General features: G+C 34.6%; 1 protein-coding gene across 1 annotated transcript; it reads right to left on the bottom strand.

Moving 5' to 3' along the window:
- Positions 1 to 169: 169 nt before the first annotated feature.
- Positions 170 to 26,925, bottom strand: l(2)05287 (WD repeat-containing protein l(2)05287). The gene is made up of 20 exons (XM_089247555.1): positions 26,662 to 26,925; positions 22,671 to 22,800; positions 21,780 to 21,845; positions 21,510 to 21,603; positions 21,202 to 21,311; positions 19,093 to 19,169; positions 18,295 to 18,393; positions 16,491 to 16,579; positions 16,149 to 16,304; positions 13,002 to 13,201; positions 12,714 to 12,898; positions 11,359 to 11,519; positions 11,047 to 11,233; positions 9,791 to 9,882; positions 8,890 to 8,976; positions 8,520 to 8,695; positions 8,169 to 8,222; positions 7,551 to 7,682; positions 3,191 to 3,270; positions 170 to 869 (listed from the first exon to the last, which is right to left on the bottom strand). The coding sequence occupies exons 1-20, from the start codon at positions 26,766 to 26,768 to the stop codon at positions 686 to 688; spliced, it is 2,466 nt and encodes an 821-aa protein (XP_089103681.1). The 5' UTR covers positions 26,769 to 26,925; the 3' UTR covers positions 170 to 685.
- Between the last annotated feature and the right edge of the window lie 96 nt (positions 26,926 to 27,021).

Genomic DNA, 27,021 nt, shown 5'->3' with positions numbered 1-27,021 from the left:
AAATAAATTTCTGTAGGTATGCTTATCACATATATCAGGTATATTTTTTAAACTAAGGTCCATGGTTACAATTTTCTGTTTGCGATTTCTTGTAAAATATTTTAATATGTGGATCTCATACCTAAATGCTTACATAAAAAAGGTAGAAGAATTATAAAAAAGGGTGTTTGTGATTCCAAGAAATTATTTATTATCACATTTTTGTTCCTAAAAAATCATTAAAAATTATTTCAAAATATACATATTCTAAACACTGCACTATGCAGCAATTTTTTGAATACATAAACTAAGCTCAAACTAAAATTTTAACCTGAAAGTAACACATTTTCTTCGAAAACAAACAATATTCCCTACAAAAAACCCAGCCGGGGGGGGGGGGGGGGGGGGGATTTGACAACCCTGGTATGAGAGATGTTCATGGTTACCTTTTCTCTAAAAAAACATTTCACACATATCAAAACAAAATAATTCAAATTAATCAGTTACCATCACGATCTAAAATTTTTTTTTTTGAGTCACATAGGCATTTTTACGTGTAATATATCTAACTGCTCACAGAATTAATTGAATTTTACCAATTGAACATGCATTTATTATTTTTTGTACAAGTCAATACAAAAATAACAGTGACTTAACTTTTTAAATGGTATATATCACATGACATGAAATAAGACTATTAAAAATATTATACATAATTTAACAAAAAACTAAAGTCAATTTCTCGTAAGGTGGTTTTTTCTGGAAATTTATCTAATTTTGTCTTTGGCTCTTCTTGCGGCTGCATTTTATTTTCAGAAGTGGTACCAATACCTATGTCAGTATCCATTTCCACACAACTAGTATCCTCTGTCTCAGGAATAATGGGCTTTCTAAGTGAAGATAAATAATTTTGTAGCCAATTCCATTGAATAATTTACATATACTGTATTCACTATACACTCTATACAGTAAAATGAAACACAATGTAGAGCTATTAAAAGAATAAACATCTACATTTTTAGTTTCATTCTGTTCCAAATATTTCTTGGTTAATGTATATAAGGCCTGTGAAAAATTACAGGGGCTAGGTCGCATAAAAAAACAGGGTTGGTTTTAATTGAAAAATTGGGATTGGCAATTAAAATTTTATATGTATGATAACATTTGCAACAATTGGAGTCTCTGGAAGAGAAATACTATAAAAGAAATTTGGCTGGTGACTTTTTTACGATTTGTCAAGCACCAGTATAAGATACATATTATAGAAAACTGGAGGATCACAATCAACCCATATAACCTTCATTATGATTGTTGTTGAATAAGAAATTCTTTTGTATTTATAGAAATTATTACTCTTACAAGAATTGCTGAATATCAGTTATTGAACTGTGATAATCTTGCAGAAACATTTGAAAATTTCAAGCATTGTTTCCCTATGCTCAACGGATAAGTTTATCAATGCTATGTACATGCCTTCTTATGCCAATTGGTAATATAATCGGGATGATAGGTCAAAGTTACATGCAATACAACTATAAGGGCTTGTGAGAGACCTAGTTGATATGATGTAATTCTTGAGATGAAGATGAGTTTCACAGATTGTGGAAGATTGTTAAAAAATATGTCCATAACATGTTTTTTGGTCAGGATGATTAATCGATTTGGTTAAATTGATAATTACTTATTTCACAACCCATACTTATGTCCAATTGAAAGATAACTGATTACAATAATTTTATCATCAGATAGGAAAGTGCACGAAAATAACTGCAAGAAATGGTTGGCAAAAGAAAATGCTAGCGTGAGTGATGCAATAAGAATTTCATTAAAATTGCCTTCAGAAGGGAAAAAATCTCTCTCCTATTATTCACCTGTTTCATTGCAGATTTTTCTAAATTGAAGAAAAACAATGTAAGTGTTTATTAATGTGCAGGCCATAACTCATTCTTTCTCACATTTGATTTCTGAGAATGATTCCATAATAATATTGTTCAAAAGAATTTACAATTTCTTTTGCAAAATAATTTTTTTTTATACAAACACCTTGTGATCCAAGAATCTGAGCTATGATATGTAGCTGCTGTTATCTATATATATAAAATTGATTGTGTGTATATGTATGTTCTCTATACAAATCTACAATTTTAGTTTGATCGTCGCCAAAGTTTGCATTTATACCAAATAGGACCCGACTTGAATGATAGGCTACTTTAAAAATTCGTCAGAGCAGGGCAAATGCCCCAAATAGGCAAAAAACTGTCGGGCAACAATGGTTTTTGGGCCTCAACAATCCATTCAAGTTTCGGAATGTTTACTTTGGTTACGGTGGTTCCCTAGCAATGCATTTCAGATGTGAATATGCCTTTACAATGGTTTCCCACATTTTCAATAGTCAGCATCACTTTGAGGGACAGGCAAAGGATGACCCCCCATAGAAATCAGTTAAAAATGTCAATTTTACTGTAGCAATGCAGAAATTTACTGGGGGTTTCCTGCCACATCAATATAATTTTAAAAATTGTACTCAATTCTAGATTTTTGAAGTATGGAGTTCGCTTAGGATACGAAACCCAGAAAATTAAATATGCAGTAATGAGCCGGACCTACTTTTCAGTTAGATATCCATGAAATAACATTGATTTCAACATTCTATATTTATATCTTCTCAATCATGAAAACTAATGTCTCCGTATTGTCTTTTAACATTCAACTGCATAAATTCATATAGTTTAGGATATTTTAAAATTAAATATGGGCCCGTAAAGTACATCAAAGAAATTCCACAGCTTTAATTAAGCATTTTTTGAAGCAGAAACAGGCAGATGGATAACTTGAAGTTCAAGGGGGGGGGGGGGAATCCAAATACCTAGCACCCCTTTAAAAAAAAGGGGAAATATTCATTTCTATGTTTCTTTGAATTTAGTTTTCTTTATTTCATGATTCGCGCAGGAAGTCACCATATTGGTTAACTTAGACACGGTTTGCATGTCCCTCAAAGAAAAAGGGAGATATCACGTGATCCAAAAAGCTTCATGGAAGAAAAGCCTGGCAGAGCCGAGCATTATAGCTAATCACATATATTTTTACAAATAGGAAACTCAACTTTTAAAAGTAGCATGCAAAATAGCTTGATAACATGGTTTAAAAAATTAATAGAAATGATGAGCAGTCAGATGCAAAAAAAGATGATTAAAATATCATGATAACTTACTTCTTTAAATACGGTCTCAATGCGGCTGAAAGAACTGTGTTACACAAAGAAATAGTATTCACGTGTGTTGGACAAGGAAACTACAAAAAAACAAAATAGACATGAATAATAAATTGCTCCGATTTTATGCAGCTACTTTCCTTCCAATTTTGTTTCACTGAAAGCTTTACCTATTTTAGTTTTAAAGACATCAGAATGATTGAAAAGTCATTCTGTAGCAAAAGAGATGAACTAAATTGAAATTTTAAACTGCAATAACTGTTTTTCAATGAACTAAACTTTTTAAGTACGGTTTTGCAAACTGTCAAAGAAATTACTTTGACTTCAAATACTTCACCATGCAAAAAATAATTTTTTGACACAAAAAACCTCAGTTTAATCACCTTTATAAGATAGAGATACCTATCCTATAAGCATCTAGGATAGGTATCTTATAGTACCACTCTCTTTGTAGCATAAATTTTATGGCTGATCTTGTTGAACAGAGGTAAAGTCTAAAAATTAGCTTAGAGTATGTGGCAATCATGGGTAATATAATGAAATTTCAATTGAGTTAGCTTCTTGCTGACTCATAATATTACCAGGGAAAAATTTTTAAATCATTTTTTGAAAATAAATATGTATATATATAAAAAAATTTATTTTTTCAAAATAGACTATCCTGGTTTAGGCATGAACTATGGATCCAAGATCAGCTGTTTAAATACACTCATGTCCATAAATTAAGGATAATGCCTGCTCCGGCAAATAAAGGTTCAGAAGCAAAACAAACGTTACTTATTCATAAAGCCCATTTACTAAACAAAAGATAAAGAACAAAAACGATGGTGTATGTATGATACCATTCATAAAAACTACGATTTTTGCTCCCTGGAGCAATTGTAAAAAATATCTCCTTTACAAAAACTTACTATTACATGGTTGGTATGATGGTTAATACATTGTATGTCTCCCATGCGATGAAATACAGTCCGTACAACGCCTAGGCATGCTGAGTATCAAATTATCGATCTGATCTTGGGGAAGATCACTCCACTCAGCAAGCAATGCTCTCCGAAGTTCCGGTACACATGTAGGTGGTGGTCGACGGGCTGCAACTCGTCGGCCAAGCATGTCCTACACATGCTCTATCGGATTCAAGTCAGGTGAGAATGCTGGCCATTCCATACGGGTTATATCCTCAGATTCAAGGCATTCGTTTACGATGTTTGCTTGGTGAGGACAGGCGTTGTCATCCATAAACACAAATTCTGCGCCCATGGCACCCCTAAACAAACGTACATGTTGTTCCAGAATGATGTCCCGATAAATTTGGGCTTTCATGGTTCCGGTTTGAACATGCAGATCTGTTCTGGAACCCAGTATAATTTCACCCCAAACGAGCAATGCTGCACCACCGTAATGGTGTTGTTCAATGATGTTGTCTTGGTGGTAACGGGTACCTGGCATTCTCCATATGAAAGTCCGACGTGAATCAGACTGCAAGCTAAACCTGGACTCGTCGAAAAACATCACACAAGCCCACTGTGACGATGTCCACATTGCATGTTCTCTACTCCAGGCTAATCGCTGCCGACAGTGAGTTGCCGTGAGCGGAACACATCTGACAGGCCTGCGAGCATATAGACCAATATCTCCCAAATGTCTGTACACGGTTTGCCTTGAAACTGTGGTAGCCGTGGCTGCAGATAGCTAACGAGACAGGTCGGATGCTGTGCTCCGTCTGCTTCTTCTGGCAGTTACTGCCAAATACCGGTCTTCATTCGGCGTTGTAACTCAGGGGCGGCCTGTACTGTAACGTCTACTGACATTTCCCTTATCTTGGAATCGTTGCCAAAGCCTAGAGATGACACTTTGGGCAGGGGTGCAAGAGCTGCGCCAATTGCGCCAAACTGCGCCGAAACGGTTCTCTTGCTACATGGTGCGCCAAGACGCCAAATCCCTGCGCATTTGCGCCAATTCTTGTTTCTGGTTCGCGGAGGTACCGCTAATGCACTGTAGTGCGTCAAATACCGATAATTTAGGAAAAAGAAGCATGAAAATTTTGTTCACGGGACGCGTTCTTTCCGAGACACGGAAAAAAAAAATACGGAGGGAGAAACTTTAATTTTTTTTTCACTTCCCACTATCTACCACAATCGCGTTATGTCGTGACCTTGGAAAGTAGTTCTGCTACCTTGAAGTATAAAGTCCTATACTGTTATTGGTTAACCGGCGGGCTATCAAAGTCCCTGAATGAATATGCCGAATTTTCCGATTTCGGAGACCGTTTTTTCTCCTGCGGGTTATATACTGAAAATTACGGTAATTTCGCGGCCGCCAACCTGCGTTCTAAGACCGCATACATCGAAAAGAGGATTGGTTTACTCGTTAATTTACCGACACTTTTCGAAGATCATTGGAAAAAAATGGGATCTGTTAAAACTCCAGCTAAAATATTCATAGTTTTGTCATCTAGTCACTATGCGGTCGTGTGATTATCGTCGGCAGTTGCCGATCGTGGCAATTTCACATTGCGGAAATCCGGATTTGGTGAAAACAGGGGAGGCTCGAGGAAAACAATTTCTATTCATGCGGAATCTGTTTTTGGCGCTACTGACGGCTTTTTTTTTTTTTGGTCAACAAAGCTTTTCTCACCCTCTCAATTCCATTCGGCACCCCTCCTAGAGCGGCGCCCAATATGGCCGCACGGTCTGCCAATGCATTGGTGGGGGAGGGGGCATGCTCTTAACAATAGTCAATGGAAGGAGTTTGTACTAGGAGCATGTGCTCATTTTACATAACTTCTGTGAGATACCTTTTTTATATTAATGTCCTACCTTTCCCAAACGTGTTGTTGGAGAGAATGAAACGTTTGCACTCCCTCTCGTGCATTGCTGGGATGGTACATTACTCCCTTGCGTATTGCTGGGATGTTGCTCAACATTGTATCACCAACAGAACTATTAATTGTGTGTGATGAATGGGTTGCACTACAATGCAAATAATTACAAGAAGTGAAATCAGTTCAGGGAATAGATAGATATTGGGCAGACATATTCAAACTTTATAACCTTGAAAGCAGCCCAAAGTTCAAAATTTTGCCAGTTTTGGTGAAAGCTTTTTTATCTTTAGCACATGGTAACGGAGACAGTGAAAGAGAGTTCATTGTTAACAAATAAATAAAAGTCTGTTCGAACATTGAAAAATTTGTCCATCTAATGCTTTAATGGAATAAGACATATAAAATCTTATGTTCAAGGGCATGAAATATTTGAAAAAAAATTGCCATTGAGATGCTGAACTTCTGAAAGCTACTCGTGATTCGTAATCTATTAACATGCTATTAGGTTGAGAAATTGTTTAAGTAAATAAGGTATTCATATTTTTCTCGTTTTTTGCATTTTGCTTTTAAATTTAATAATTTCTTTAAATTTTGTGAGAAGCTAATTTTTTTTTTACGAAAACCCTTATTATACTCTGCACGCACTTTTTTTGCTATATCAGGATGAATAAGATTTTGGTGTTCAAGCAGCAGAAATTCTTGTTGCCAAGGTTTTTAGTATGCATGTTGCTTAATTTGAAAAGAGTCTGATAATTTTTATTCGTCATTTCAGTAATGCATGTTTTAGTAGTGACAGATACGATAATTCAGAAAAAATTTAAATGGATTTTAATTTGTGAAGGAAATTTATTTAGAATTATTTGTTTCAACCATTTTTGGCAAAACCTTTGGCATTTCACAGAAAAATTACTCCTTATATTGCAGATATAGTTAGTTTTTAGTTCTGCTCCATTTTCGAAATTTCTGCTCCAAAAATGAAATTTGCTGCTCCGAAATAGATGAGGGGCGCTTGCACCCCTGCTTTGGGCAATTCCAAGTTCCTCGGATACTTCCATCTGAGTATGCCCACATTCCAGACGGCCGGCCGATAATTCTACCACGTAAAAAAATCATCCACATGCATCCTCTGTGTCGTAACTATTCGCTTATGGCACTGAGCGCCTTACAGAACTCTTGTGAACAATTTTACTTCTTTGCCACCATTCCTTATATACCCCCCCCCCCTCTTACACTCTCGTCATTGTGACATACTATCGGCATCATCTGGTGGCTTCCTGAAATTTGCATATCATTCTTGCAGATGTGTGTGATAATTCTACAGGTGAAAAATTTTTACTTTAGATTTCGATTTCCGTGTGATTCTGAATTATCCTTAACTTATGGACATGAGTGTATTATAGATAATCAGTGATGTGTATTACCTAAAATCTGACTTCAGTTCATAAACAATTATTTTAGTACACGTAACACAAGAAAAAAAAATTGAAATACATATTTTATGTATACAATTAACTAAAATTTTTATAGTTAATTTACCTCATGGTCTTCTTTGTCAACAACATTAAGTATCTGCATTTCTGGTTTTACTGGCTTCACACCAGTCACTTTGCGTTCAGCTTGTAATAGAGCAAATGGTGTCATTGTCTCAATTTTCCTGAGTGTCAAGCTCTAAGAAGTTCGAAAAACGTTTCAAAAAATGAAACAAAAAACAATTTACACTTATTAATATATCTACAATCCAAAAAATTAATGCAAATGGGAACACCGCATCATAAATTTACATATTCGTGCACCATATAATATCTGAATTCCAATCACATCAATACATGCTCATGTACTAATAAAGTTAAATTGCCAAAGGGTGTGCTAAGAGATTTTCTTGGGAGGTATCACAAGGTGGTTTTGGGGTTCCTTGTAGATATATCTTTTCAACATTTTTTATCTCCAAATTTTAAGCCCAAAATATTAGAGGGTTCATTATACATGTTAAAACATTGTATTTAAAATTACCATGGTTCTACAAACATAAAGCATTTAGGAATTCCTTCACTAATATACAATTATGATAATTTAAGAGTATAATAAGCTCTGAAATTCTCATTAAGGTAACTCTGTGTTCACAAACATGGCATGCATGTTTAAATAAGACTTTACCTCAGTTGAGTCAATGTTTTCTTCTTCATGATCATCACTGACAGTTAACAAAAGCTGAAAAAGAAAAGATATATACATAAATACAACATGATAAGTGTAAGAAAAAAATCTATCAGTTATCAGAGAACACCATCTTACTCAGATGGAGTACAAAATTTTAGAGTATAAAATTTGTATAAATTGAGTAAAAGATTTGTATGCTGATAATATGTATTACAGTTGAAGAGATCAACTGTCTGAATATATATTTCAACCTCCGAAAGAATAGCACAAATAGCCCAGAGAAAGGACTGCATAATTATATGGTTATTGCTGTTCATGGAAAAAAAAAAGATAATACAAGAAACTTACTTGATCTTCATCCATGAAATACAGCTGTGAGTAGCACTGCCAACAGCATGGCACGCTTTGTTTTTTGTCTGACCTCGTCTTGGCACGAGGAACAAACATGGCTGATACGACTGTAGGACTGATATCATTTTTAATCACAGCAACAGGTTTTGGATGGTTTGGTTTAAATACAAACACTATTGTAAAGAAATAAAGACAGGAACTTGATTAAAAAACTGAATTAAAAATAGATTTATGATTTTCTTATCTTGTATAACCCTACCCCATACTTAGAATACATTTTGTGTAGTTGGATTATTTTTTCATATAAACTATTTTTATACATTACTTTGTGATAATTAGAATTTTTTTTACAAATTAATGGTATTACCATGTCCATCTTTTGAGAAAGATGCCATTATTTCTGATAAAGGATCATCCACAATATACTGAATATCACACTTGACATGCCATAGTGCTAGAAAAAAAAAGGAAAGACAAATTACTACAATAGGTTCAATGGACTAAAGCTGCTTCATGCTGATTGGCACCTTTCAAAGCATAAATTATACATACATTTTATGGTTCTAAACTTGATAGGAAAGGGATATTTCAGTCATTCAAGTATGGGCTCGTCAGAGATCTATCCCACTTGACACTCCACACAACACTATTGTTGAGCATAGGTACTATTATTAACCACACATGCACCTCATCCACATTCCTTGGTGAAATTTCTAACGAATTGGTACATCTTGGAATGCACCAGGGTTTAATCTGGATAAAAAATTCCTTTTGCAAAAAAGCGAAAATGAGGGGAAAAGCTTTAGCAAAATGCTACAATGCTAATGTAATGATTGATGGCTGGATGCCTACTTGTTTCATACCTCCTGTATGCATTTTTACGAAAGTGGTTACTACTTCTTTTGCATTTTGGCGAAAAATGCAACCGTAGCTTAAACCCTGGAATGTACGTGTCATGAACCTAATGTGAAGTTTGTTACTCTGAAATGCTACTTATGTGTAGTGCTACGATTAATTTTTCAGACACTGTGTGCAGTGTAATGATTGAAGATTTGTACCACTGTAGGCCTGTTTCTCTTTGTGGCGAGACCTTTTAATGTGGACATCACCTCAAAGTTGGTAACCACCGAAAACGAACCTCAGCCAACCACCACTGTAATGACGGTAGGGTTGGAACCCGGGTCCTCGAGATGCTACTCTGCCATTATGACCACCACAGCAACAAACATGGGTACTACATGACTGTAAAATTAAAAAGTTCCATTCACCTGATAAAGACAGCAAATTCCAAACAGTCAGCATAGTATCACTGTGACAAACAAGTAGATGACTACACTTATTCCTGCCAAACAGCACTTTTCTGAAGAAAGAAAAAAATAAGTACAGTGTATAAATAAAAGCAGTATAATAATAATGCTGCCACATTAATTTAACCAGGGGAAAAATACCAATTTTAGATTGATTTTAAGTGTCCTAAAATAAATTATTCTATTCACCACATATCTCTGTGAAAGTTTCAAATAAAGTAGTGATAACATTGGTAATACAAAAAGTACATAAGTTTTTTTTTTGCATATGCAAGTTAAATGCTATTACATTCCTTCAATATAATTATCAGCAAAGTGCTGTACTTTCTGAATGTGAGAACCCCCAAAGCAGAATATGCCGAAATCTGTGACATATGTCGCACAGAATCTGGAGGAAAAAGTGCAGAAAACGCCATTATAGGAATTTTTACCGCAGAACATTTCTAGTCAGCCGAGGGCTCGTTGCAGAACAGTGCAAAACATTCTGCTTTAGGGGTGAGAACCATTGGATGCCACCCAGCAAAATGGTTTTTATTGATCACAGTGATAAAGTGCTCTATTGCTGGGTAAATCCAGCCTTTTTTAGCCTGCCTGAAGTGTGTTAACCTCAATTTTAGTTAATCAGGGGTCTGTTAAAACTTTTTTTTCCTGTTTTTGTGAGAAGGGTTGTTAATTTTGTTAAAAATAAGTAATTTGTGGGAAGAGAACTAATCTAGCTAATTTATAAAAAATGAAATGCCAAATTTAAGGTTTCATTAACTTGTATTTTGTGAAGGGTCCATTTTTCAGATACACAATTTTGTGAAGGATCCGTTTTTCAGATACACAATTTTGTGAAGGATCCATTCTGCAGATCCACAATTTTGTGAAAGATCTGGGAAACAGATCCAAATTTTGGCTTGACAGACTCCCTGTTTACCCTGATCTGAGACAAAAATTTGAGTTTAATCTCTCAGATCAACAAAAATCATTGTTAAACTGAAAAAGATGAAAATAGAAAAAACCCATCAGTTTACGTGTGTTCTTTAAAAAAAAAAAATTTTACATTACAGAAAAAGATTATTATTATTTTCTGAATCGGTGAAGGGACTTAATTAATTGCTAAAATGAGGGAACAGACACCAAGAACCAATGAAATTTTTCCTAACCATCAAATTTGATCATAAAAATAAAGGAAATTCAACTGTGTAAGATGAAATATATTTGTCAATGTTAACCTAATTGGTGAAGAATCTGTAGGATGGGACATTGTTGCTTTCAAGATATTTGTTTCAGGTGACCATAATGTAACGATGAAATCAAAAACTACAGCAAGAGTTGAGCCATCTTCTGAGAAACATGCATCTCCAGGCGGCAAATCTTTATAATAACCTACAAGTTCACATGACCAACTTGAATCTCGACCTGAAAAATATTTTTTAAAAATCATACTCTCAATACACCAAAATATGATAGCTTTTGGTAAGACTTCAACATACACATTTTAGGTCAGAAATACAAATGATGTTGAGTCACAAAATTCTTCTCACCTGCAGTATAAGTCCAAATTTTGAAACGATTATCATCACTTGTAGTTACTGCTAAAGGAGCCAGCTTTTCATTAGAATCTTCAAGATTTACCTCAGGCCGAAATTTTAAGCAATTGACTTTTTTGTTATGAGGAAGCAGTATTTTAGTGTTCAGCTTGTACCTTGAAATAAATGTCACGTGTAACGATATTGACAAAATATTCAAAAGTTTTATATTGCAATTCAACATAATTGAAACCAAGAAGTCTGAATTCAAATGTATAATTTACTACAAAAAATAATAATTGATTTACCATATTTTCTGGTGAAAATAACTTAACATGATGTTTAAACTACACCCAGAAAGGAAAAGCTTGATAGTGTGTGTGTTGTATAAAAAACACTTCTAAGATTTTTCCAGGTTGTTTTTACTCAGGCTCATTCACTGGAGGGGCACCAAAAATACTTCTCACACAGCTGAGAGTTTTGCTGTGAGCTGCTCCTGTGTGGGCATTCACAACTCCTTCTCTAATATATCATTGTGCACTGAAGTTGGTTCCCAACTTCAAGGCACAAATGCAAGCCGATCTCCCTGTTAAAAAGTCTTGCCACAGAGAGCAAGAGGCCTACAATGGTACAAATATTCAATCATTACACTTCACTTCCAAAATATAGATAGCAGCACTGAAAAATTATATACAACACTATATATGCATTCAGACTACTAGGTACACACACTCACACCTCCAGCACAATTTCCCCGGTAGTAAATGGCCCATGGCGGTAGATCAGAGTGCTTGCTTTGAAAGAAGGAGTCATTCTGTGGTCATGGTTACCTGTATTATCTTACATCACAAAAATCAGAGTTGTACAGTGGGTTATGCAAGATCTGTCGGGGTGCAGCAAAATATTTTGGAGACAAAACCACACCAAACACAATAACGGACATGATTTCCAAGAAGTATGTCACAGGTTGCCACCAAATTGCATGAGAATTGAAATTCTAATCTTATTTCTGAGGGGTACCATCAATGTAAAAAGTTTAAGAAAATCTATGTACTATATACAAATTGTTTCATTATTTATTTCTATCAAGTATGACTGGAGGAAGGGGGGGGGTACAATATGAGAAAATCTGCTTTGTATACAATCAGTCGTATTTTTATTTCTTCTGCGCTGAAGGAACAAGAGTTAAAGCAAAGTATTCCCCATATTTGCAGACATGATAGTGACACACATTTTTTTTACTAATTTTGTACACTTCATCTAGTATTGCACATGATGCATATTGGTCTCATACATAGAAAAATACACTAATTACCAAATTTTTAAACTTGTGATAAATTTAGTAATTTTTAGTAAGAGTGATAACTTACTTTTGTGCAGTGATATCATAGTGCCAAAATTTCAAAGACATTTCCATACTCGTCTCACCATCATCTCTACATTCTATAGTAGCTAGCCACGAACCTGAGCAATTTATAGCAGCCTTTTCTACATCAGTATTGTATATAACTGAATCCTTTTCTTGACTGACAAAAGTTCGTCCTACTATGTCCAACTGAAAATATAATTTTTAAAAAATGACAAATATTTCTCCCTATATTTCTTAGAGATAATAGAAGAAAAAAAAAACTAATTCTAGGTTCTGGAAAAAAAATTACTTGAAAAAGTAGTTTATCAGTCTTCATATCGTAAAATTGCAGATGTCCAGGTTGTCCGTTCATAACAAGAGCTCCAGTAAGTGGGTCATACAGCATACCAGTAGGAGCTTTTTCAGACATTTCATTACTCAGACACTGACCTTGAGCTAAACCTTGTATAACCTGTACCACAATATTTCTGCTGTTGATAATTTTCAACGCTGTAAATGCAGAAGGGAAAATTAGTATGCATTGTAAATGCATATGCATGATCTGCAAACAGTCTCCATACTATTTCCATATGCAATACTTTTAAAAAAACGAAGTCCTTTATAGAAACTGGTGCTACTTATGACACCATAATATTTGCCACATAATCGAGCCATTGAATAATAATATATAACACAGGACAATAAGAAATACAAAAGCAATTATCACATAATCCACACGCCAAACAATATTTTAGCATCTGCTGACTTCATGTTCTAACACAAAAAGAAATATTGGTAATAAATACATGGGTAACTAATACATAGTAAAATATGTGAAAACAAATTTTACTAAATATCTTATTATTACTATCATCGTAATTTTCCAAAATTATATTACGATTTCATGAACATTCATCAGAAATCTAATATTATGAAGGGTGAAAATGTGAAGTTTGTTCAAAAAGTATCTGACCATAATTTTTTGTGTGCAAACCAATGAAGCTAGGGAGACATGGTTTGGTGAATGTATGCAGGCAATCCTAATGTACATTTTCATGCCTACAGAAGCTGTCATCTGCTGGCAGACAGCTGATGAATGAAGAAGTGCGAGTGAGCAACCAGCGCGTTTTTGGTTTCGACAAAATGGAAAGAAAAACTTGTAAAACCCTACTACATTAAATTTTGTGTGAAGCTTGGTGATTCTCGAGTGGAAACAATCTGCAAGATTTAACAGACCTTTGAAGATAAAGAAATGGGAACCACATGATAAAAAGGAGTGATATAACTGCTTCAAAGATGACTGAAACATAAATTGAGAGCCAAGTGGTACTACTAAGAGGTTCTGCATGGCAAATGGCAGCTTTATCATGATTAATGCAGAAGCCTTATTCAAGTTTTTCCAGCCATTTGGTCCAAAACAAAAATGAAACAATGCTGACTCATCGGTGGTCTGCCGGCAGGCAAAAATATCAAGTATGCACGCTAGGATTGCCTACATAAATGCACCAAACTACGCTTTCCTAGCTTTATTGGCTCACGCCGGAAAAATTGTGGTTAGATACTTTTTGAACAAACCATGTAAGAGCACCAACAGAGTTGTACTATTCAATAAACATATACAATCAAAACTACATGCAACAAAAAACAAAATTATCTTCCCAGAAGGTAATCTGCATTTGACTAATTTACCATTTCAAATGTAAGAAATCTGTGAATTAAGTTCCGAAAATTATACTTTGAATTTTATCAAATCTGTTAATCTCCTTGTTAGCTTTCCATTAAAATTGATTGAAGTTAAATAGATTGATTCTAAGATTAAAGAATAGGCTACTTGTTACTTGCATAGTGAGGTTTGCAATATTTTGGATACAAATAAGTGTGAGTTTGCAAAATCATTAATTTGTTAGGCTCAAAATTTAAAGATAAGTTTCATAAAACAGTAAGAAGCACTGTAAAAGATAAATATTGACCAAAAGCTAAGATAAATAACTTAACAATTGAATGAAGGAAATTCTAAAGGAAGATTAGATGTGGAAGATCTTTTTATTTTACAATGAACCATAGTGAGAAAAAGTGTGTGCTATGTGATATAGTCAACTCATTTCTTTATCACACACATGTAGATGGAAAGAGAAATTCTTAGAATGTCCACACTGTTCGATTTGGTATGTATATTAAGTCTTTATGTATGTACTGAAACCATTCAAGTCTATGCTTTTCATTTCTTTTTTTAATGCACTTCCTTTTAGCTTAATCATTCATTTTACATTAAATGGCTTAAAATATTACTGAGAGGTGTATCCAGAAAGTAATTCCATGGTAGAAATGAATTAATCTCCCTCCAGTGAGAGATACTCGTTGGGATCAATTTGACTGACACGAAATTTTAGCTCACAATGCGGTTTTTATGTTATTGTGCATCCATATCAAATAAAATGTGTGTTAGCTGAGGCAGAAAAACCCAAAAAAAAATTTTCATTAGCCAAAAAAATATGTAAGCTAAGGCATTCGTTATCTGAGGTATCACTGTAATAAAAAGCTTCAAATACATGTCATAATATTGTACACTTTATCGACTTCAGCTAATATGGTAACAAGAACTGATTATGGTTCCAGAAAAGTATTTTTCTCTAATTTGTCATTAATATAAATTTAATTCCTTTTTTTGTTTTTAATTCCAGTTGTTTTCAAACTTTTGCCAACCCCCCCCCCCCTTAACCTTGACTCCCTTTTCTTAATCATTTACCCATAGCTCCCCAAAACAGTGTTCAGAAAAGAACTACTTTACAGCACTGAACATGCACACGTCATTACCACCAATTCATTGTGACACCCCTGACAAAGATTAGTGAAGCCTCCAAGAGCCATAAGACAAAATTTGAGAATCACTGGTACAGTCATGTAGTGTAAAAAAACTTCTACCGTTATTTAACCCCCACTCCCAGATTCTCTTTTATAGACACTAGACCGTCAATATTATGGGAATTATTAAAAATTAAACTATAAATTCCTTTGGATGAAAATTAGTCTAACAATAAATAAACATTTGACCATGAATATAGATTTCTTTCATTTTCATTCCTCAATCAAGTATTTTGAATCTAGTGTTTTTAGTATGCTTTACACAAAAAAGACAAACAATTAAGAGCAATAGTCAGAGAGAGGAGTGGGGGTAGGCAGTTATTTGGAGCTTCTGTGTTTTGCACAGCTGCTGTACAGCATCTTTTTTCCCCTAAACCATCATAGTTCCACACTAAATTACTTTTGTGTTCCAAGACCACACGATCCAGACAGGCTCACATTTAATTTTTGCATAGTGGAGAGTAACTGAATGCCTTGACTTAATGATACAGGAGAGCTACATTTCACATCCTTGTTTATAGGTTCAATGTGTTTTAGTGTATAGCAGATAGTTAAAAGATACAGAGCAGAGGCAAAATACAGATGGGAAAAATACCATTATCAATGTGAGAAGTGGCTATATATTTATTATCAGGAGATGCTATGATGTCACACATTGGTAATCCAAGCCTTGGTATTGTTACTTTTGTATCTTCATTCAAGTTCCATTTCACAAGTACTGACTCATTGCCTGCACTGTACATATGTGCTCCTGACAAAAGAAAAAAAACACCATTAAAAATTCAATTTTCATTGAAGGTTCTGATGCAGAATATTTTAAGAGAAAGCTTTTAGTTTTTTTTTTAAATAGGGACCTTAAAGTCTTGGGAAGGGGGGGGGGGGCAGTTCCCCTACACACATTTTTTTGATTCATAACAACTAATGATTAAACAATTACCTTCAGCAGAAAATGTTAAACCTGGCAGTGAAGCTGAATGCCAGTGATAAACAGAACGAGTAGGAAAAAGAGTATCGACTGCATTCGTCCTGAAAAATTGAAAATATTGAAATTGAATCAGTATTGAAAATATATAAACTCATTAGTTAAAAAAAAAAAAAATTGAATGTGTGTGTACATATATATATATGGAGCGAAACATAGTCTAGTGTAAATTACCATCAAATCAAAGATATTGTTGAATCAAGGATGCTCAAAAATACACTAAAAAGTACCTTAACATTTTAAGACATGCCACATATATATATAGTACATTTCTCTCCTGTATGAGCTGACCACTCCTTCCCCCCAGCCCCACTTGAGGACCACAAAAACTACAATGCACGTCAAATTTTTTCTATGCAAAAAAATTACCAGTGTATAAGCAGACCTCCCTAATTTTGGAAATTTTTTTTAAGAAACTCAGCTTATATATGAATATAAAGTTAAAACTTGACCGTTTTCATTTCAAAATTTGAATTTTTAGGAAAAAAAAACTAAAATTCTAAATACAGTTTCACATAAACTTGGGGGAAATCATCTCTCTCGATAATGTTAGTTATTTCATATACCTTATTTCCCTGCAATAGTCGGCATGCTGGGAACCATGAAAGAGACCAGCATGTCTGTAATACCTGTATTCTCTGGCATGCTGGAAAACCCCAGCTAGAGATTGCAGATAATTCTCAGGTATCAGGACTCTTAAAAATAAGATTAAATTGGCTGATTTGAACCTTTTTTTCTTCTTCATTTTAAAACCCACATTCTGTTGTATGAAATACGTTCAGTTAGTTAGAGCTTTATGTTTTCTTTTGCAACTACAAGTTCTGTTTTACTAAAAATGTTCATGTAGATGAGTTGAAACCATAGACAATTAATATAAGATTTATAAGAAAGAAACTCAAAAGAAAATAAAATCATGAAATTAAGGTAAATAAAAATTGATGCAATAAAAAGAATATAAATTTTCCTTTAAATTTTGGTTTTGCAATTTACATGCATGTACTTGAAGTAACTAATAAAAAACACGAAGGCCAGAACTCTGTTGCCAAGATCTCTCCCAGCCCAGCTTGTGGTACAGAATGGAATACATCTGTGTTTATTAAATAAAAAAAAGTATTTCTTTTACATAGAATTGTGGCAATACATTTCTGCAGATATTTGAGTACAATTGCAACTACTAATCAATAACTTAATAAAAAAAACATTAAATCCAGAAACTAAAAAATTTCTACGAACACACGCTTTATACAGTGAAGCCTGTCTGCGATGGACACTATATGAGACGGAATCAAAAGATAGGCCCATGAATGCAGGCACACATCCCAGGACGATGTGTTGGGAGAGGCGACTTGTTGGCTCATTGGATCATCCCGCATTTCTCAGGACAGACAAATTTTCTGCCATATCATCCGTCTTTAGGGGCAGGGGCTTTATAATAATCTACACCTCAATCTATAAATTAGTGCTTTGATTTAGTTCTTTATAAAATGGAAACCTATCTACAGGGCTGTAACTATGATTTTGGGGACGACGACAACATGATTTTGCTGCTCCCACCAGCACTGAGAAATTCAATGATTTTATGTGTTTTTGTTACCATTTAAAATTTGCTGCCCAGGGCAGTTGTCCTCCTTTCCCTCCCTCTACTTCCGGCCCTGCCTACAACAGGATATTATTTTCGTTTCATACAGGTTCCACTGTAATACAAATTGCGCTATACTTGATATTAAATACGATTTTAACAGATTAGAATGTTCAATACCATATGGTGATTCTGCCCTGTTTGTCTCCTGTAGCTATGATAGGCTCCATAGGGTGGCATGCAACACAGGTTAAAGGCATTGGCTTGACTCTATGATCCCTGAAATGATTTCAATGAGTTATTAAAAAATGTAAAAGACACTAAAAATTTTAAAATTATAACTATTTTAGGTTTATCCTTGGGTAACTAATGTGCTTTATGCTGCTCATTAACCTTTTAATTTGCAAAAAAGAAATCACTAAATCCCCTTTAAAATGCTGTATTTTTTTAAATGGAGAGAGCAGGCTTTCTTCCAATTTTTCATCACATGCAAACTAAGTGGTGAGAAATCTAAGTTCAGTGAGAAATCAACTTTAAAAAATATTTGGACTCGTCAATGCAAAAATAAGAGGCTTTTAAGGAGGTGAGGTATGCGTTTAATAGCGCCAATGCTACTTAAAGGGTTAATTTATTAAAATAAGTACACATTCTCTGCATATTTTTTTCTTAAATCAAATTTTCAATTTTTTTAAATTTAAAACTAGAAGCATAGGGAATTATTGATATTAAACTCCCAAACGAACAATATATGTCATTGCAAACAGTGAAGCCTTTCAGTCTGTAAAAATTGACAACCATTTCACATATACATTCCATGCATGCTAATAAGAACAGAACCTACATCTAAAACCAATAATTCAACACACCAATTCCAACACCAAGTGTTGAGAAGGAAGAAAAACACTTTGCATTACATTTGAATTGAATAAAAGAACAAATTTAAACAAACATTTATGAAATAATCTAATAGACTCTAACCTCACAGAAAGTTGCTCAAACATTACTGCGGCTCGTACATGAAGTCCATATCTACTTATTCCCGCAATAAATCTTCCCTGAAAAAAATTCATTCAAACAAAAAATGAAAATTTCAGTATTTCTGCATTTTTGAATTGAATCGCAGAAACATTGTACTTAAAAAGGTATGAATGTATAATTTTCTGTTACATGAGCTTATCATTTTCAAAATACAGGCTGTTGTAAAACCTTCAAAGATATCTATATCTAACTTTTTACATGCAAAATTTGGGTAAAATCACCTCTCTCAATAATTTTAGTCTCATTTCGTATACCTTATTTCCTTGCATAAGCCAGCATGCTAGGAAACAGTGAGAAAGACCAGTACACCAGAAATACTCATACTTTTTGGTATTCCGGGAAATTCGAGTTACAGAATCCGGGAAATTGTTAAACATCTGAACTTAAAGAATGGATTAACACATTTTTGTCTGATTGTGCATTTGTGCAACGCTTTGTTTAAAAAAACTTTTCAATGAGTTTTTATTCAAATTTTTGTATGAAATTAAAAGATTCAATGAGTGCCACAGTATATTTTTAAATTTGTTTACAAAGAAATTTGTTTTTTTACGGCTTTTCAAAAGTGAAATTTTTGGAAATTTTATCCTGATTTTTGATCTGGAATTTTTTTTCCATAACCATAAACTGAAGTAATTTTTCTAAAAATAGAAAAAAAAACATTTTTCTCAATTTTTTTTGTCACATGGTACATAACAGGTCCCAATAGCATAATCACTAGTTATTTTAATCAAATTAAGTTAATTTATATTAATTAAAAAGTTTATTAATTGTAAATTTACATTAATTACAAAGAACATGCTAAATTATAATATCCAATTTTTTGAAACTTCTCAAATATATTAAGTAACTAGTTATCGTACATAAAAATATTGTGCAATTTGGTCAGTCATAAATTTGAGGAGCAGCCAAAAATGGGTTAAATCGTCTGATTTGAACCTTATCTGTTCCCTGAACTTTAGGATCCTTTGTGTTTTACAAACTAAGTTTGGAGACAGTTCAAATTTAATGTTTGCTTTTGCTACAATAAATCTTGGTTTATTGTAGAGATGAGCAAACTATGGCTCGCTTATATAGGTTCTGTTTGACCTGCTGCTGATTTCAAAATAATGGTATAGAAATTTTCAATTTCAGTGTTTTAAAAAATCATTTGAGAGGGTGTTCTTTTTTTACACATGGAAAATACAACTGTGAGAATTTGAATAGAAACGGATTAAAAAAAACTTTTGCATATGCAAAAAACTGGATGTATTTTTTTTCACATTTGTAAAAGATAAACCTCAGTGAATCATTTGCAATGAAACCATAGCAGTCTTCAAAGTATACAACATATTTCTAAGCAAAAAAGTTCTAGTTATGAATCAATGCTCAAATATATCCGGCCTGCCAAAATTTTTCCTTTGTTTTTTGTCCCACTCCTAAAAACGTTTGGCCATCACTGGTTTATTGCATACGTCAGATACTAAGCATATTTATTCTTGTAGATTACGAGAGATAAATGGAAAAATTAGTAGACAGGTATTTTTGTATTCTTTGATCACGTGTTCAAGATCTAAATAAGCAGAGCAAAAAATAAAAACATTGCAAAACATGATATTGTAAAGTGACTGCATATTTCTCCAATCTCTGAACAGTTAAAAAATTATACAGTATCTGTTTTTCATATTAGGTTGATAATTAAATTGGATCAATAAGTATATTCCCAATTTTTTATTATTGTTATTGAATTCCTGGGAAAAACATGTTTGATTCAGTGAAAACTATCATTTTATTCCAATTCACACATTTATATCAGTATTTAATTTAGATTGATATCAGTCTTGTGAATGTATCGTGTGATTCTCATTCTTATTGAATCCTGCTTTTCCCAGCATGCCTGTAATGGGCCAGATTCCAGTGTTCGAAAAGCTGGTATCCCCCCACGATTGTTATTGCAGGCCGGCTAATGTGAGGGAATACAGTAAATATGAAATCGGATAGAGTGGTTCGCTCTTTCATTTTTTAACTTAAAATGATAAGAGCTATAATAACAATATAATGTTTGAAACCTACCTCTGGGCCAAAAGCAACAGCATTTTCATGGCTGTGCACCGTTGGCAAAATCATACGTATCCTATGTGGTTTGGTTCTATCCATCATCAAATGATACACAATATGATCAGCTAAATGATAATGAAATTGAATCATTTTCATATAAATCATTTTAAAGAAAAAAAAATTGTTCATTAACAATGCAGTAAAAATTCCACGTTAATTCATTTTCATGATCTTAATAATTTACTAGAGTTATTGAACATGCTTATTCAATAAAATATTTTATGTGACCATAAAGACATTTGCACACATCTCAGGCATCTTACCACTACTTGCAAGTTTTGTGATGTAGAACCATGGACCTTCTGCAGTTGGTGCATAAAAAGCTCGGACCTTTGCTTTTGCTTTCAAAGTATATTTCTGAAAATTGAAGCAAATTTTAGCAAACTTAGAAAAAAAATAGATGTAAGAAAGTACTCAATTAACACAAAAGCTTTTATCAAGCTTGTGAGATGGACATTGAATTATAATTCATCTCACATATATCAATAAAAAAAATTTGAAATGGAGATGAATTTTAATGTTTGAATGATTACCTTTAGAGCTATTCCATCTGAATAATCCCATCTAATAACTATACCATCATCAGAACAACTTAACACCTGTGTTTGTATAAAACGAGCTAGCATAAGACATAAAAAAGAATGTGCAATGATAATAAAAACAGAAAGAATGAACACTTTGATACAAATGAAATATACAAAGTATATTATTAAAACACTTGCCATCTATAGAATTTACCCATTCACATTCGTAGATGATATAATCTGTGAATAATGTTAGTCTTTTATTACAAAGCATGAAATAATCAGTTTGCACAGTACTTGATATGTGCCAAGTAGCAAATTTTGAGAAAAAATCAAAATGGGTTGAGAAAGTTTTTTTCCAGTTTGGATTAGATAAGGTACTTTTTTGTTATACAGTTGCTACTTATAAGAATCAATTTTGGTCTACCCATTATGATTCTTATAACCAATCACCATCCTATATTTGAACACCATTTGGTTTTGCTGATTTATTTCTTATAAGTGGTTGATTCTTATAAGCAGTGGCTACTGTAACTATAGGCTACCACTGCAAGCCCTTTTTCATCTTGGCGAATTTTCTTCGAATTTATGCTTCCTGTATAGTGTTAAATATTTTCTTTCACGCAATATCCATAAAAATGTCTCCCTTTTTTCAAAACAAGGCATGTGGAAAAAAAACAAGCCAAAGTGCACTGATTTGGTGCTGAAAATGCTTGGTATGGTTATAATTCAGAGTGTTTCACATAAAATGATCCAATATAATGGAGCTTATTGTAATATATAGCTCACACTCGTTTTAACTACAGAATTTGAGAAAAGAAGTTCAATAGTATATGCAGCAATTGAATTAAGAACTAATACTATTTTTAGAATAAAAATGCAGTATTTCCACGTCCTTACCTGTAACTTGTTCTGTTTGTTTTGTCTGATACTAACTATTCGATTATCATGACCCTTGAATGTGAGGACGCATTCTCCACTGGACACACTGAACACTTTGATGGCACATCCACTGGCAACAAGCAGGAATCTGAAAAGATAAAATGAAGAAAAATATACCTGTATGGAACATTAGAAATTCATTGAATTTTTTTTTTACAAACTTATGGAAAATTGAAAACAGTCTAAAAGAGAAGAAAAACTACAAAATATTAAAGTTTGTCAAACATTTAAGCAAATAATGTATCATGTTACACTGGTGAAATAAATTAAGAGAATTTGCATATTTTATCGAATTTTATGAAAAGAACTGAACTGAATGTAAAACCACTGCTTCTAAACAAAAATGCAAATCTTGTACATCGAATACGTAAGCGTACACGTGTGTGTAGGCGGAGCCAGTAGAGAAACAGGCTTTATAAGCGCGCATAAGTTAAGACGAGTGAGTTAAAATGAGGGATGTGGACCCGAAGTCAGAGGATGCCAACAAAGGTCTAATACAGCGAGCAGCGTTCATCGAAGAAAGTAAGACCGTCGACATGATGGGTTCTATTCACGGAGACATATTTTGTCAACAACGACTCCTACTGAATCTTGTCGCTCTAAGAATAAAAATGATATGTAGCAAGTCAGAATTTTGTCTGCTTTCACCAGACAAAGATGCAAACTTCAAGGTTATTCTCCGTGACGCCTGTTTATACATAAGACATGTCAAAGTGTCTTGTGTTGTGGTTGTGGGACATGTGAAAGCTCTGAGCCATACCCCTGCCAAGTATCCGATGGACAGAGTAATACACTGGTGAAATAAATTAAGAGAATTTGCATATTTTATCGAATTTCATGAAAAGAACCGAACTGAATGTAACACCACTGCTTCTAGACAAAAAGTGTGTGTAGGCGGAGCCAGTAGAGAAACAGGCTTTATAAGCGTGCGTAAGTTAAGACGCATTTCGTTCGCTAGCACACCTCGGCGAATTTCTTGGTGTTATTTTGCAGCAATCAGTTAATTTCAAATTGTAACAGTAAAAATGAGTAACCACCAACGTTTAGATGATGGAATGAGGTGGCGAATTGTGGGGAGGCTAGAAGCAGGACAATCTCAAGTCCAGATTTGCGGAGAGTTCAATTTAATGCCCAGCGTCGTGAGTAACTTATGGAAACAGTTACAGGATACCGGATCCATCGAGAGAAAGCCTGGGCAAGGTTGTCCAAGAGCCACGACGGCCAGAGAAGATTGCCATTTGTCGATTATAGCGAGGAGTAACAGGAGTGCTACAGCTTCTCAGCTCTCTCGTGACTTGTATGCAGCCACAGGAACCCGTGTATCAAGGGTGACTGTTTCCAAAAGACTTCATGAGAGAGGGTTGTTTGCAAGAAGACCTGCTGTTTGCGTCCCGCTCCCTTCTACGGACAGGAGAATCCGTTTATCATGGTGCAGAGAGCATAGAGATTGGAGTATAGATCAATGGGTGACCGTTCTCTACACTGATGAGTCCTGGTTCAGCCTAAGCACCGATTCTCGCCGTACGTTCATATGGAGAGAACCAGGGACCTGCTACCTACCCTCCAATGTCCGTGAAATCGGCCATTATGGTGGAGGAGGTTTAATGGTCTGGGCAAGCATCATGTTGGATGACTGCACACCTCTCCACGTCTTTGAAAGAGGCACTGTGACTGGTGTGAGATATAGGGATGAGGTCTTGGAGCCCTATGTTAGACTTTTCAGGGGGTGCAGTTGGCTCTGAGTTCATTTTAATGGACGATAACGAGCGGCCACATAGAGCTCTTCTGCTTGACGATTTTCTAGAGAGTGAGGATATTCGCCGGATGGATTGGCCAGCCAGATCTCCAGACCTTAACCCTATAAAGCATGTCTAGGACGCTATGGGGAGGGCAATTGCAATTCGCAAGGCCCCCCCCCCCTCTGTTAACCATCCAGGGAATGAAAATGTTTTCATTCCCTGGATGGTTCCGCTGTTCAGCGTTGCTGAACGAGTGGGACCAATTGCCACAGGAAATAATAAACTGCCTTATTTCAAGTATGAAATCACGCTGCGAGACCTGTATATCTGTAAGAGGGGACCATACCCCCTATTAACCCATTTTTTTGTTTATTCTGCAACCGCTGTTTCATACCTTCCGACTCCACCGAGTGTTATGCACGATCATGCGTGTGTATTACAATTATTGAATGGTTATTTGTTTTGTATTGTATCAATGTATGTACATATCAAATTTCATTAAAATCGGTACAGTAGTTCTAGAGATAATCGACCAATTCTGCAAATTCTCTTAATTTTTTACACCAGTGTAGATTCAAAGATGAACTACATGGATATAATAACCTGAATAAAATAAACTTTCATGCAAAAATAAAAAAAAAAATTTCCTATAATCTAGACCAGTTTCTCAAATTTTTCATTCCACATCGACCCCTTCTTTAGAATTTTTTTCTTTCGTCCCAACTCAAGTGAACCCATAGGACCTATGTTAAATCTGTAACCTCTATCGCCCCCCCCCCCACCCCTTGACTATTCCATTGTTGTACTGCCCACTTTGGGAAACATTGATCTAGACAAATAGTACTAACACAGGCATCAAAAACATATTGCAGGCACATTGACTCCTGATTTTTCTATTTTAGCAAAATGACCGAAAAAAATTATTTCCCTTACCATGTTTCATTTTGATCTTATATCTTTGTGAGGCCTTCATCCATGAGCATGACTACTCTAGAAAAACTTATTTAGCTAAAGTAGTCTTTTAGGTAAAGTGATATCTGACATACTATTACTACTACTTAACCAAACATGCACCTCGTGCAAATTCCTCTATGGAATGTCTAATGAATTCATATAATATAGAACTGGGGAATTACACAGAGCTTGGGTAAACCTTCCTGGATTTATCATAACTTGTCTTGGATTTATCTTTGTCACAGAGCTGTGGAAACCTTCATAGTAATAGCGGAGAGTGACATTTTCTGATAAGTTGTGATCTGGCAGTAGTGTCAGCAATGTGAGCATTGGCCTAAGTTAGGTCTGGCCCTCTAAAGCAAGATATGGCAAACTCTGTGACATACGTCGCAGATCAATCAGTGCTACTGCAGAATTATCTGAAAGAATTTCAAGAAAAGTATACAAAACACTTTTGCTTTCAAACTGAGCACAACTGAGGGCTATCGCCTTGGGCAATTTACTAGTCTGAGTGTGTATCTAGTGTTGCGCCTGATTTTCAGTGCTGCCATCTATATCCCAGGAGTGAAGTGAATAAAGTGTAATGACTGAATATTTATACTGTTTGTAGGTCTGTTGCTCTGTGGCGAGTATTTTTAACAGGGAGATCGGCTCGCATTTGTGCCTCGAAGTTGGGAACCACAGGAAACCAACTTCAGCCGACCACCATTGTGATGCTCGAACCCAGGTCCCGTGATGCGGTACAAATTTTATTATGGGTAATATGACAGAACATTTCCAGTCAGCAGAGGGCTCACTGCATAACAATGTGAAAGATTCTGCTTTGGGGGGGGGGGGCCGACCATGTACAGCCCCGTTCAGCGTACACGAGCTCTAAGGAATAAGGATTCGTAGCCTTTGTAGTCTAGTGCGCTCCCCCGGCAAGTGGGTGGACGCAAGTTCGGTTCCCAGGAAGGATAATTGAATTTTCCTTAGTGTCATCCCATTCTCTCCTCAACTTGACTGAACAAAGGATCCATGCGTTAAGACAGCCCTTTTACAATGTGATTGATATTGAGTAAACTAAAAAATTTTGTGAATTTCTTTCACAATCATCTTTAACACCAAATAACAAATGAGTATTTCCAATCACCCGGTATGTTGCAAATTTACTGACCAAAATTATCCATCACAATCAAAATATGCGTTAAATGTTATAGGTATTTATTAAACCAAAATAATATGTGATGATTTGTATCAATTTATAATGAACTTACTTGGAGTCATGGGTAAACAAGGGTCTCACTTTATTAATGCTCCCACCGGAGCAAACTTTTATGTTTCCAACGTGGCCACAGTCACTGGAAGACTCAGGTTGAGTCATAATTTAAAAATTCACAATTCAATTCTTCACTAAAATTTAAAAATAAACATTTGACACATGAAATTTTAAGTGAAAAACGTTTTAACTTCGCCGATTTTTGATCAACACGTGTAAGAAATAAACAAATCACGAAAATATGTATTGGACATACTTGATTTCGGGATCTTTCCGTCTTTCAAATAAAGTTCCGTTTTCGTTATCGGAAAATATAGTCATCGTGTGTCTAACGTTTTCTCAATTCCTGATGTGTATC

This window comes from Pholcus phalangioides, unplaced genomic scaffold, assembly GCF_987345545.1.
Source record: "Pholcus phalangioides strain wild (caught in Gottingen) unplaced genomic scaffold, Ppha-v1.0 ptg000003l_1, whole genome shotgun sequence".
NCBI classification, from domain to species: domain Eukaryota; kingdom Metazoa; phylum Arthropoda; class Arachnida; order Araneae; family Pholcidae; genus Pholcus; species Pholcus phalangioides.
Note: the sequence above shows the minus strand (reverse complement) of the source record. Positions and strands in the feature narration are given on the sequence as shown.